Source organism: Neopelma chrysocephalum, unplaced genomic scaffold, assembly GCF_003984885.1.
Source record: "Neopelma chrysocephalum unplaced genomic scaffold, ASM398488v2 Primary Assembly neopelma1_257, whole genome shotgun sequence".
Lineage (NCBI taxonomy): Eukaryota > Metazoa > Chordata > Aves > Passeriformes > Pipridae > Neopelma > Neopelma chrysocephalum.
Genome location: NW_020897919.1, coordinates 929,142 through 942,499, shown reverse-complemented (window position 1 = coordinate 942,499; position 13,358 = coordinate 929,142). Strand labels below are relative to the sequence as shown.

General features: G+C 49.4%; 1 protein-coding gene across 1 annotated transcript; it reads left to right on the top strand.

Annotated features, from left to right (window-relative positions):
• The first annotated feature begins 649 nt into the window (after window positions 1-649).
• Window positions 650-13,071, top strand: BUB1 (BUB1 mitotic checkpoint serine/threonine kinase). Its single transcript, XM_027704139.1, has 25 exons — window positions 650-696; window positions 869-928; window positions 1,556-1,700; window positions 2,032-2,228; window positions 2,770-2,810; window positions 3,070-3,164; window positions 3,439-3,485; window positions 3,579-3,772; window positions 4,006-4,154; window positions 4,516-4,805; window positions 5,485-5,540; window positions 6,037-6,174; window positions 6,956-7,051; window positions 7,340-7,430; window positions 7,830-7,905; window positions 8,511-8,694; window positions 9,235-9,313; window positions 9,598-9,779; window positions 10,213-10,353; window positions 10,941-11,056; window positions 11,701-11,862; window positions 11,964-12,121; window positions 12,218-12,395; window positions 12,564-12,670; window positions 12,826-13,071. Exons 1-25 carry the CDS (start codon window positions 680-682, stop codon window positions 13,019-13,021), a joined length of 3,195 nt encoding a protein of 1,064 aa, XP_027559940.1. The 5' UTR covers window positions 650-679; the 3' UTR covers window positions 13,022-13,071.
• The last annotated feature ends 287 nt before the right edge of the window (window positions 13,072-13,358 follow it).

Sequence of the window (13,358 nt, the reverse complement as noted above, 5' to 3'; positions counted from 1 at the left end):
ACTATTATTAAATACTATTTTTATGTATTGCATTAATATATGTTGCATTGGTATTAACTAATTATTATTTGATAAAAATATAATAATGATGTCGTATTATTATTAAATACTGTTATTCATAACTATTATTAATAACTGTTAATGAGTGCTCCAGATGGGAGTCAGTGGGGTTCCTGCGCTCCAGCCAGTGCCAGGAGGTGTCTCCTCTCTGCTGCAGGGACATCCCTCGGGGGAGGCTGCAGGACGCGGGATAACTAGTTTTTAATTTTTAATATTTTTTTTAATTTTTATATTTGATTTTTACTTAATTTTCCTTTATTTTTAATTTTTTTGTTCCATTATTCTCTTTCATTTTACTTTCTGATTTTTTGTTTTATTTTTTATTTTATTTTCCGTTTTATTTATTTTATTTTATTTTCCGCGTTTTATTTTATTTTTCATTTTATTTCGCGTTTCGTTCCCCCCCCCCCGTGCTTCACGCCGGCGGTCCCTCGGACACCCGGCGAGATTGACAGGCGATCCAACCAATGGGACCGTGGCATTGCCGATGGTGGGCGGGGTGAGCCCGCGATGACCAATGGGAGAGCGGTGCGCAGCTCAGGGCAGCCAATGGGAAGGCGTAGCGGGGCTGCGGCGCGTTTGAGCGGCCAGTTTGAATCGCGGGAGCGGTTGGAGCGGGATGGCGGCGAACGGGCGGTGAGAGGGATACCGGGATTAATGGGATTGGGATGGGGATAACGAGACTGGGAAGGTGCCGCGGCCCACGGAGCTGTGCTGGGAGCCGGGGGCTCACGGGGCTCGGTCCCCCCCCCGGGCTCTTCCCGCTCCTCCACGATCCCAACCCTTTTCCCTGCCCTTTTTCCTGCAGGATCTACGAGGCTCAGATCCGGATTTACCAAGGTCCAGACCCGCTGGAGCCCTGGGACAGGTGAGCGAGGGTCCGGCCCTGGTGTTGCCCCATTCCTGGCTCAGGAGTTACCCTGGCTCAGGAGTTGCTCCATCCCTGACTCAGGAGTTGCCCTGGTTTAGGAATTGCCCCATCCCTGACTCCGGAGCTGCCCTGGCTCAGGAATTGCCCCCGCCCTGGCTCAGGAGTTGCCCTGGCTCAGGAATTGCCCCATCCCTGACTCCGGAGTTGCCCTGGCTCAGGAATTGCCCCCGCCCTGGCTCAGGAATTGCCCCCGCCCTGGCTCAGGAATTGCCCTGGCTCTGGAGTTGCCCCATCCCTGACTCCGGAGTTGCCCTAGTTTAGGAATTGCCCCGGCTCTGGAGTTGCCCCATCCCTGACTCCGTAGTTGCCCTGGTTTAGGAATTGCCCCATCCCTGACTCAGGAATCGCCCCATCCCTGGCTCCGGAGCCGCCCTGGCTCAGGAATTGCCCTGGCTCTGGAGTTGCCCCTGCCCTGGCTCAGGAGTTGCCCCGGTCCAGGTATTGCCCCATCCCTGATTCTGGAATTGCCCTGGATCAGGAATTGCCCCATCCCTGGCTCCGGAGCTGCCCCATCCCTCTCTCGGGCAGTTCCCCGGCTCGGTGCTGAGCCCGGCACGTTTCCAGGTACGCTCAGTGGGCAGAGGGATGTCTCCCGCTCCAGGAGCAGCAATCCCTCTGGCCCAGGCTCCTGGAGGAGCTGGTGAGGACGTTCCTGGGCGACCCGAGGTACCAGCAGGACCCGCGGTTCGTCAAGTACTGCGTCAAGCTGGTGGGTAAAGCCGCGTTTTTTTGGGGAATTAAACTGTCCTAAAGTATTAATGGAGCCGTTCTGGGGCTGCAAAGAGCTGTGGGAGGAGAGGGAGGGCTCGGGGAAGGGCACAGAATTCAAATTCCCTGCAGAACCTGAGTCTTGCTAAAGGGACAGTGTATTTTTAAGCTGCATCGTTGTAATCTTGAGAGAGGAATTTTAGCTTTTTTTATCCTTAAAACATTACACCTCCCTACGCCGAAAACTAAGAAATTGTTGCTTTTTTTATTTTTTCACCTTGGATGGGTTTTTTTTGGAAGTTCTCATGGCTTGTGCACCTTCTCCTGTGCAGGCAGAGTTCATCTCTTCCCCGGGCCAGTATTTTGAGTACCTGCACGGGCAGGGAATCGGAGCAAAGTCCTCAGATTTCTACATGGCTTGGGCTCAGCAGCTGGTGAGAGAAGGCAACGTGCAGGGGGCAGGAGCTGTGCTCCAGAAAGGGCTCCAGAACCAGGCAGAGCCCCAGGAGAACCTGCAGCAGCTCCACTGGTAACTCTGGGACCTCTTTTCCTTGCTCATAATGTTCATTATTACTCATAATTAACCAGACGTGGCGTGTGGCTCGTTATTTTCTCTGCTGTAGCAGAGGCAGATGGATGGTTGTTTTTACTGAATGTTAATGAAATGCTTTTCTGCTGTTCAATATTTGTTGGGTGTTTTGGGAGGTATGTGGAGAAAAACTGCCCCAGAGTGTCTTCAGTGAAACAGGGCCCAGAAAGCAAATCCCTGAGCTCAGAGTCTTGGAGCTTTTAGCATTTCACTGGGAGGAGCTAAATGCAAGAAGCCATGTAAAATGTGATGTAAAATGTAAAGCAAACACCCCACTGTCTCCTCCTGCTGCCCTTTGCAGCCTTTGTAGTTTTGTAGCCGTGGAGGGAACAGGAGGTGTCCATATACAACAAAAATCCTGGGTGTCACTGTTACATTTCAGGGCACAATTGCACCAGGAAATCCAAGGTTCCTGGGAGGTGGGAGGAGAGGGAGGCAGAGGATTTCATGGTGATAACTGGCATTTTTTTTTGCAATTTAGCTGGTTGCAGAGCTCTGATCCTGGGAATCATCCTTTGCAAGGTGAGGCTGAAAACACCTGTCTGAGTTGTGACTCCACTAAATGGATCTTTAACTCAATCAGTTTTGCCATTGAAGAAAACAAGTTTTCTGCTTCGTTTTCCCCCTGTTTTCCTGACCATATTAAAAATTCTTGAGGAGACTGTATTCAAAACAAGCTACTAATTTTCCAATGCTTCGAGTCAATAAAAATGCACCAGTGAGCAAATGATTTCTGTTCATCAGTGAGTAAAAATATTTATATTATGTTTTTCTGTCCCAGGTGCTGCTGCTGTAAAACCACTTCAGACTTCCAATGCTGTGAATCAAATGGCTCCTCAAAAAGAGGGTTCAAATGTTAATCCCTGCAAAAATCAGGTAAATCACGAAGAATTTGGGCACTGGGGGAAAGATGCTTCATAAAAAGTTTTTGGATTGATGAGCTTGGCTGAAAGAGAAAGATAAAATCCAGGAGTGTGGTGTGTCTTACAGCTGCTCCTGATGTTTTCCTGCTGCACCACATCTCCACAGGAATGTGTCGTTATTCTTGGAAGGAATAATATTATCAGTGGATTCTGTGCCAGCTGTGCTGCTTGGATTTTATTTTCTTTTTTTTTAGTTTGATGTTTTATCCCCCCTTGCTCTGCTTTAGGCTCCTGATGCTGCTGGTTCTCAGTCCTGTCCCGCTGGAAAAGAAGTGTAAGTGTCCGGGTGGGTTTTTTTTTAAAGCCACACCTCGCTCCGAGGATAAAATCCAGCAAACCCGAACCTTTCCTGCTTTTTCCCTCCCAGGAGGTACATCACCTACATCTCCAGGTCCGAGGTTCTCCCCAAGCCACCTTCTCCTGGCGCTGCTGAGCGTGAGCAGGTCCCGATGTACGCCAAGGACCTGCTGCTGTGCGAGGGCTCCGAGCTCTCCTTCGAGGAGCTGAGGGCCCAGAGATACCTCAGGAGATACGAGCGCCTCAGGAGGCAGCGAGAACTGGGTATCCCTCCTTTTTCCACCTCTCCAAACGACTCCTTCCCGGTTCAGCTCATCCCCTGGGTTGGCCTTTTCGAGCCCTGGTGGGGTTTCTCCCGAGGCACAGTGAGCAATTAGTGCTAAATATTGTGGTGCAGAGCAAATATATCTGTATTTTAAATACAAGCAGCTTGTAACAACCACATTGAGAAACCCATGGTTAATTGTTTCATTGAATTATCGTTGTTTAATCCTTAGAGGAAGAGGAGAGAGACACCATGAGGAAAAAGGAGTCGGCTATGCTGGAACTCCAGGCCCTGCAGAAGAGGCTGGAAGAGCTCACCAAGCTCAGCAAAAGCCTGGAGGAAACCAGGCTGGGACCAGGAGCTGAACCCATCCAGAGGGTGGTGAGTGTGTCCTGGGATGGGCATGGGATTTGTCCCACAAAATTTGTCCCACGAAATTCCTCCTGGCTTGAGGAACCAGAGTGGATTGTTCACCAAATCTGGAAGTTCTGGCTGCGATATTGATACAGGCGCCTGGAGCAGCTTGGAACGCTCAGATTTTAGTGGTTGCACCCCGAAGTTTGGGTTTGCATCTCTAGAATCTAGTTTTAGAAAGCTCTCCAAAGTGTGAAAAGCTGCTCTAGTCGTGCAGAACTAAAGGGGAAATGGCAGTGGCTGTGCCTGGGGGGGTGTTTGGGTGTCAGGGGACGTTTTCTCGGCTGGACTTTGCGGGAAGTTTGAGCCTCATTTCTCACCCCTAAAGGTGCCCCCGTGTGCCAGGCCCAGCACAGCCCTGCCAGGGACCTGCGTGGCACCTGGTCCAACCTCAGGTGTGCCCGAGGTGCCAGAGCAGCCCCAGCCCAGTGCTGGCCCAGCCCCAGCTCCCACCCTCGGCCGCCAGCTCCCATCGGCCTCCCCGTGGGAAGGAAGGGAGGAGAAGGACACAGCCAGAGCTCAGCCAGAGCTTGGGGAGCTCCAGAAGAGTTTGCTACACCCTCCTTTCAGTGCTGTCTCAGCTCAGGAACGGGCATACCCCGACTCAGCTCTGCCACAGTGAGTATGAACAGACTCCTTCAATTTGTGTCCTCAGCGCTGGGAATTAACTAAAAAGGAGTCTTTCTACCCCTTCTGAGAAAAAGAAAACCACCCAGCTGAAGCTGCCTGTGGAAACTGGTGTTTGTTAGACATGGAACAAACTTAGTCCTCGTTGCAGTGTTTAATTCCTTTAACCCGCTGCGGTTTAATTATGACAAGAGGGAATTGGGTGTGTAACTGCCTGGCTGTCCCTGGAATAAACACCAGGAATGCCTTGGTCGTGCAGATCCCACCCCGAGGTCTCCAGAGAGGGATAAAATTGTTGGTGTTTTCCTGCTGCACTTCTGCTGTGGGACTGGGCCAACAGAGGACACAAAATTGGGGGGCAGAGGGAGAAACCCAGGCTGGCAAAGGGAGGGTGGCTGAGCAGGCTTGGCCGAGTTGGAACCAGTTATTCACTCATATCATGGAATTCCTTGGAGGCAAACTGTGTCCAAGGAGAGTGTTGAATGCATTTTAACCTTTCTAGAGGACTCTGCTGCCTTCCAGGTTTTATATTCACTGGCAGCTGTAGGAGGATCTTTCAGGGGTTGATATTTAATAATATTCTGAGGGACTTCTCACTTCATTTAAGTAGGGATTAAAATGGGATTTAAACAGTTTATATTCCAGGCTAATGTTCTCACTCTTTCCTCTGAAGGCACCCTAACAAGAGATGCACTGGATTAACTCCTGCTGTGGATGTGAAGGAAGGTGAGGAGCCCAGTTTGGATGGACACTGATGCTGTTGGTGTGGCTGCTCCTGGCTGGGGATCAATAATTGCATGTGGACACTGGTTCCAACCCTAGCAAAGCTTTTTGACTTCCCCAGCTCCATCCCTGTGTGTCTGGGCAGGGTCTCTCTCCCTCCCTCCCATGGATCCAGCCCCTGTTCCCACCTCCCCTGCAGTTCCTTTCCCGGTGCAGTCGGGAGATCCCTGTTTGTCCTCGCTGGGATGGATCATTCCTGGGAATTGCAGACAGATTCCTCAGGGGCCACCCAGCTGTCCCAGGTCCCTCTTGTCCCTCAGGGCGGTTTCCCTTGGGAATCTGCCCTGCAGGTCTCTAAACAAGCCAAAAATCCCTCCTAAAATCCCACTGCTCGCCTTGTTTACTTCTCCTCACTAACATTTTCCTTGCTGCTGGAATGTCCATAAACAATCCCAGGCTCCTCCAGGAATGATCTGATCTCTCTGTTGCCTTTTTTCAGCCTCCAGGGGTGGAAATTCTTCCTTTGCCTCTGGGAATGTTTCCCAGGCCACCCCGAACACCTCCATGGGAGGAGGGACGCAGGCGACGCCCTTCAAGGTGCAGCCGTCACCCACGGTGCACACGAAGGAAGCCTTGGGTAAGATCTGGGAATAACATCCTGCTTCCTCTGGGGTCAGCGGGATCTGGCCTGGAAATCTGAGTGCTCCACTAGCCAAGGAAGTTCTTTAGTGATGGGCAAGTTCACCGTGCAATCAACGAGGAAAATATTAAATCATCAACCTGCTGTTGGGATTTGGATGACCCAGAACTTTGGGCTTTACCAGCATCCCAGCAGCCACATCCCAGAAATTCCTGGATAAGTCCCTGCCAGGGTCCTTTGGGAGTGTGTTCTCTGAGCTGCTCTTGTCACTGCTGTCAGGGACTCCTGTCTGTAGCCAGCAGACCAATTTGGAAGTTGCCAGCTCTGGTTGATGTTGAGCTGAATAAATCTCTCAGAAAAGAAAACAAAAAATAAACCCCCCAAACTCGTGGCATTTGTTAGTTTTCCAAATATCCAAGTTTTCCAAAAATCTGGGAAATTAAAGGAGAATTTGGCCCCTTGGGAGACCTTGGAAGGTGTGTGGTGGCCAAACTGGACCTCCCTGAGTCTGTTCAGTTGTCTGGGGGGGTTTAAATTTATCTGGGAGGAATAATTGTTACTGGCATCTGATAAATGATAAGACCATTATAATTAATCACATTTTAAGAATCTTATAATTAATTGGCATTTAATTTGTCTACAACACAATGGAAGAAGCCCTGAAAATTTCTTTTGCTGGGAATGTTATTCCTGTGCTGTTTTTTTTCTTTACTTTTTTTTTCTTCATTTATTCTTTATTTTCCCTTCATTTTCCCTTCCATTTCTCTTCATTTATTAGGCTTTCTCATGGATATGTTTCAAACACCCATCTTGCCTGAACCATCACTCCTGGAAAACAGCAACGAAGAACTGGAAGCCCTTTGCAGGAAAAGAGGTGTGTGCTATTTATTTTTCCAAATCCATGATATTCCATCCTTTATTTCCCATTTCCACCTCCCATCAGTCCTCGTTGTGAGAGTCAGGACAGGCTGAAACCCAAGGTTTTACAGGAGTGAGCACAGAGAGATTTCCCAGCTGGCTTTGGGCTGGAAAAATCTGATTTCCAAGCATTTATTGGAAAGGGGATTTGAGTGGGAATTCTGCAGGTGGAGGGGGGGAAATGGGGCTGTTCAAATAACCTTTATTGGGTGAAGGTAACATTGGATTATCTCTTATTTTTCAGAGCCTGATGGATGTTTGAAAACTCATTTTGCTGTCCCTGTCACTCCTGCATTTTCCATCTTTCAGGATGAGAATGAAAAGGAGAACAGCAGGTGAGGAGGGAAAAAGGAATAGCTGAGCTCAGCTCGTGAAAAATTCCATGTGGGATCGATTCCATTCCATAGAACTTTGCCATGGCTGTGATTCCAGTTAGGATTGGCTTGGATACAACTGGTAGGAGCTGTGTGGAGAGTGGCAGGAGAAAAGCTGTAGTTGCTGCCCTGGAATTGCCCAAATTCCCTGTTTGGACAGTGCTTGGGAGGCTTCATTTTCTGGGGAATTTGGGGATAACTCGTTCCTTTGAGCTGCTGCAGCTTCTCCAAGGAGCTGCAAACGGGGCTCTTAAAAAAAGAAACATAAAAAAATTGAAGTTAAACCAAACAAGTGTCCTTTGACCAGTGTGCCTGGGAAAGCTCCTGGGAAGAGGAGTTCTGAAATCCCTGTTTTTTCAGGATCCCACAGCACAAGAACAAGGCAGAGGAGCCCAGAAGTCTTGGACAACGTCCCTTGGCTGGCTGTGCAGCAGAAGTGAGTGGTGATCCTGCAGGGATTAGCTTTGGAAGTGGGTTACGGGGGCTATCAGATTTACCTTTTGTCCTCTCCCAGTCCCACAATATTCTTGGGAAGGATGCCAGGCTGAAGTCTGGACGCCCTTTCCCGTTCCCTGCCGATGGGATGAGCTTTTTTTTGGGTTGTTAATGCTCATAAAATTTCTGGGAGCTCGACAGTAGAGACCTCCTCCCCTGGGACGAATCCAGCTGCAGTTCCTGTGTGGATTCAGCATCACTTTGGGGGCAGGAAGAGGCATTTAATCTTCCAAATCCGCACAGATTCCGCAGCCAAGGAGATGCATAAAACCTCAACCTGCTTGGATATAAGTGACCCCTTATAATCATGAGATTGGCTCTTCCAGGCTCTCATGGCAATTTTTTGTGATCATTGCCAACATTCAGGTCTGCTCCAAAACTATGGAAACCTGGGATGTAGCTTATGTTACCATTCCTATATTTTTTCTAATAATCCTTTATTTTTCTACCATTACAAGTCTGCTCACCATTAGGCTGCTGGAGGTCGCAGTGCAGGTAATTTGATGGTTTAATTTTAGATCTTTTATCTCCTTTTCTCCCGCGTAGGAAGAGACGGGAATGACCACGGAATTCCTGAGGGATGATTACACGGTGTGGAACGTCCAGGGCAGCAACAGAACCTTGGCTGCCAGTCCAAACAACACCAGGGACTTTGCACGAGCTGCCCAGCTCGTCTCGACCCCCTTCAGCTACCTGGCAGCTCGTTCCCTGCAACCTTTGGGGGACAGAGGTAAAATGAGGAATGTTTTTGGGATGAGGGCGTTGGAATTTGGTGCTTCGCCACTCCAGTTTTGGCCAAATCCTACCCCAGGGGTGGCTCCTGCTGCTGCTACTCCTAAACCCACATTCCCTGTGGGAAAACCAGCTGGGAGCTGGCCCAGCACATCAGCTCTCCAAGGATTTCTAATTGGAGGGATGAGAGATTTAAGGGATGAGACGCTGGGTGTGTCCAACCATCCCCAGGGGTTGTGAAGATCAAAACAGTGGATGAATCCCAGCGCCACCTTTGTGCTGCTCTGCCTCTCCTTAATCTTGGAATACACCCCCTGGAGAAATCCAGCCCTTGGGATACACCCCCTGGAGAAATCCAGCCCTGGGGATACACCCCCTGGAGAAATCCAGCCCCGATCTTTACTCACATATTTTAAAATTAGGCTTGTGGGGTTCTGGTTTTCGTGGGGAGAGCTGTGGGTGGGAATTCTCTAAATGTTCCTGTGTTTGGGGGAAAACAAACATTGATTTGCTCTTGTTGCTGCTCCCTTGTGTTCAGCCTGTGGGGATGACCTGCCACAGATGGATCTGGAGTTTTCTGGAGAAGGGCACAGACAGACAAAAAACAAGAAATTAAGGTATGTCATGAAAAATGCTTCCAGGATTTAAGTTTTGCCGCGTTTAAATCAAAAATTACCCGTCCAAAAATCCACTGCTTTCTTCCCTGTTGGCTGATGAACTTGGAAATTATAAGATATCGAGGAATGGGACTTGACCAAATCTTATTTTCTTAAGAAAATTCCATTTTATTCATCTCAGTGTCAGCAAAGGTTGTGAGTGTGGAAGTTTTTTGCTTCCTGAAGGTGCCAAACTCCTGTGGCAGAAGGGTCAGTTAATGATATTTTGGTTTCAATCCCTATAGCCTCTCCCTGGAACACGTCACAGAGCAAAGGGAGCTCCAAGGAAACGTCCTGAAACGTGGGAATGGGATTCAGGGAGTTGTTGGAGCTGCTTCTCAACGACTCCACACGCAAAGAACCACGAGCAGAGCTGAATCTTCCTGTGCTGGGCTGGAGAGAACTTCCCAGGAGAAGCTGTGTGGAGGTGAGAGCTGCAGGCACGGAGCATTCCCTGGGTTTTTGTGCTATATATTCCAAGATTGGAGCAGGGGTCACTGCAGGGAGCAATCCTGAGGCTGGACAGCTCAGCAATCCTGAGGAGGGACAGCTGTGGGTTGTACCTGTGTTTGGATGATGCCAAAGATATTCCAAAGTGCAGGAATACTTGAAGTACTCCCAGGTTCTGCGCTCATCAAGCCCCAAATGCTTTGGGAAAATCCGGCTTTCTGGGCATCTTTAACAGGTGTAAAACCTGGAATGTCCAAACCGAGGGATATTTAACTTATCCCTCTTGGGGTTTATGTTTTATAATATTTCCTTTGAGTCAGTGATGCTCATTCAAGTGTAACCTTGTGTGACCTCTTTGAAACGACGTTTGTTGCTTAAACACTTCTCTTTTTCTTTTTTTTCCCATGAAGTCCTTGTGGAGAACCCTTGGGATAAGGAGCTGATCGCCAAGTTCTTGTCGGAGCTTCCCAAACCTCTCCACACCTACCCCAACTACTTTGAGTGGAAATCTGCCCTCCCACTCATCACGCTGAAGGCTGAGCTCCCACTGGGTGAGAGACATTCCATTTGCAAGCATTCCTCAGTGTTTTTCCGGGAAAAATTCTCGGGAGTGTTTTGGAATTCAGCTTCCTCGTGGATACATCCAGACACCTTCCAGGTTATCCCGACCTCAGCTGTGGGGTTAGACCAGGGGTTGGTTTGTTTGTCTTTTGTAGCATCAGCCTTTTGGATGCAGGACTCTTGAGTGGTCATTTTCCTGGTTTTCCTGATAATCTGGGACACAACCCTCGAGCCTTGCATGGAGCAGCAGCGGTCCCGTGTCAACAAAAGCTGCAGGGACGGCGATTGCAACACCCCTGTGGGACTCAAACATTGGTGTTTACTCTGGAGGACACGGCCTTTGGAATTTGATCGCTTCCAGGGGGGTCAGGCCAAAAATAGAAATGCCGGTTTTTTTAGCATGTGGCACTTCCAGCACTCCTGGTTTCTCCTAGGGAAGGGATAACTGGCAGGGAAGAAAACAGCTCGAGGCTTAAATAATTCACGTAGGCTGGTGCTTTCCTTTTTTTTTTTCCCGGAGTAGTGATTCTCTTCCTGGAGTCTGCAAGCAGGATTTGATGTTGTTCATCTCTTTAAGGTTCCAGCTCATTCCATGTGGATTGCTTGGTTGGAGAGGGAGCTTTTGCCCAAGTCTATCAGGCTTCCCTCCTGGATGCCAGCAACCCTCGGAACAACCAGAAGGTCGTGTTCAAGGTCAGTGGGATTGGACCAGGAATGCTCTCCTGGGATAATTCTGGAGTCTTACAGCAGTGACACCTCCCCTTGGCCTTTCCACTTCAGATCTGTCCTTGGGACCTTTTTGTGGATCTTCTCATCAACATTTGGGCTTTCAGGAAAAAACCTTCTTTGGGTTAACACCTTATGTGAGATCTTTTGGGGATAAAAAGGCGATTTACATTTTCTTTGGAGCATCAGGGATACACCAAAGCGTGTGGCCAGAATGGGATTGTGGCATGGAATTGGATTCCTGATAGGACAGGATTAATCATCGAGTTTATTGACCTGAGGTTAATTTCTGTGAGGGGGGTGAGGCTCTGTCACAGTTTTCCCAGAGAAGCTGTGGCTGCCTCATTCCTGGAAGTGTCCAAGGCCAGGTTGGATGGGGCCTGGAGCAACCTGGGCTAGTGGAAGGTGTCCCTGCCCATGGCAGGGGGTTGGAATAGGATCATCTTTAAGGTCCCTTCCAACCCAAACCATCCCAGGATTCCATGATTCTATCATATGTATTATTCGGGAAGGGAAGATGCCAAATCTCTCACTAAAAAAACCCAACCTGAGAGGAACTTCTGCTTCCAACGCTCACAGGTTTTCCCAGTAAATCCACTTCTTACTCCCAGGTCCAGAAACCTGCCAACCCTTGGGAGTTCTACATCGCAACCCAGCTGCTGGAAAGGCTCGACCCTGGCCTGCACCACCTCTACACCCGCTTTTATTCTGCTCATCTCTTCCGAAACGGGAGCATTTTGGTGGGTGAACTCCACAACTATGGAACATTGCTGGTAAGTGGCACCAGCTCCTGCTCTGGAGAGCACCTCTGTCCATCACCTCAGGCCTTTAACCCATACCAAGCCATCCCCTGTGTGTCCCCTGGGATTTACAGAACGCCATCAACCTCTACAAGAAGATTCCCGAGAAGGTGATGCCCCAGGCCCTGGTGATCTACTTCGCCGTGAAAATCCTCCACATGGTGGAGGAGCTCCACAGCTGCCGGATCATCCACGGGGACATCAAGCCCGACAACTTCATCCTTGGGGAAAGGCGAGTGTTTCTCAACGTGGGGGTTTCTCACCCGCGTGAGATGCGGCGCCGGAGCCTCGACTTAACCTGGGCTGGTTCTTGTGGTGCTTTCTGCAGGTTCCTGGACAACGACTCCTGTGACATAGATGGTCTCTCTCACGGCTTGACCCTCATTGACTTTGGGCAGAGCATTGACATGCAGCTCTTCCCCGAGGGAACAGCATTCACCGCCCGCTGCGAGACGTCCGGGTTCCAGTGCGTGGAAATGCTGACGCAGAAACCCTGGAGCTACCAGGTGAGGGACTCCCTCGAGCCTCCCACCGAGAATATTAGGCTTCTAACTGTAAGAGCTGTGCCTTCACCACACTCCTGAGCTCTCCTTTTGCAGAGCTTGCCCCCCCACGGGGGTTTTCCAGCTGGTTTTTAGTGGTCTCGGTGTGTTTTTAACGTCTTCTTTGTTTAGACGGACTACTTTGGGATTGCAGCCACGGTTTACTGCATGATCTTCGGGACCTACATGCGAGTGAAGAACGAAAACGGGGTCTGGAAGCCCGAGGGAACCTTCAGGAGGTCGGTGTCAAAAACCTTTTTCCCAAACCTTTGCCCAGAAAGACCCGTTGTCAGCCCCGGCTCGGTTGGTTGATTCTATCACAGCTCCGACTGGGGGAGGTAAATTCATATTTCAGCAGCTTGAATTTAGCTTTTTTTCGGTGCTCCTTTCCCAGGCTTGCCAACGCCGAGCTGTGGAAGGAGTTCTTTGAGACCTTGCTGAACATCCCCAGCTGCCACAGCCTGCCCTCGCTCGGAGCCCTGCGCCAGAAGCTGAGGGACTTGTTTTGCACCTCCTACAAAAAGGAAATAAAGTTCCTCCGGAACAGACTCGTGGTGTTGCTCATCGAAAACAAACGCTCCCGAAAATGAGTGTTTTTATTTTGCACAGTTACCAAGGGCCTCGGTGTTTTTATGTTTCTGTGATAACTTGACTTTAAATAAATGGTTTTGGGGTCGACTTCAGCAATGGTGACTTGCATCTCTCTGTGCTTTTAGGGGAAAATAATAGGCTAAAATGGGTTGTTGAGCTCGCCCAGGTTTGGGAGGCTTTGAGTAAAGGCTACTCCTGCTCTACCCATTCTTAGGAACTTCTGGGATGGAAGAAACAGAGGTTTGCAGGTCAGATTTAGGTTGGACAGGGCTGAACTCACCCTGGACACTCTCACTTCTGACCTCCCACAATGTCATTATTGGGGCTGGGGGGAAA

What these genes read in the sequence shown, in the direction of transcription:
- BUB1 (XM_027704139.1), top strand. An exon ending in ACAACTATGGAACATTGCTG is followed by an intron (nt 11,863 to 11,963) that starts GTAAGTGGCACC and finishes TGGGATTTACAG; the next exon opens with AACGCCATCAACCTCTACAA. An exon ending in AACTTCATCCTTGGGGAAAG is followed by an intron (nt 12,122 to 12,217) that starts GCGAGTGTTTCT and finishes TGCTTTCTGCAG; the next exon opens with GTTCCTGGACAACGACTCCT.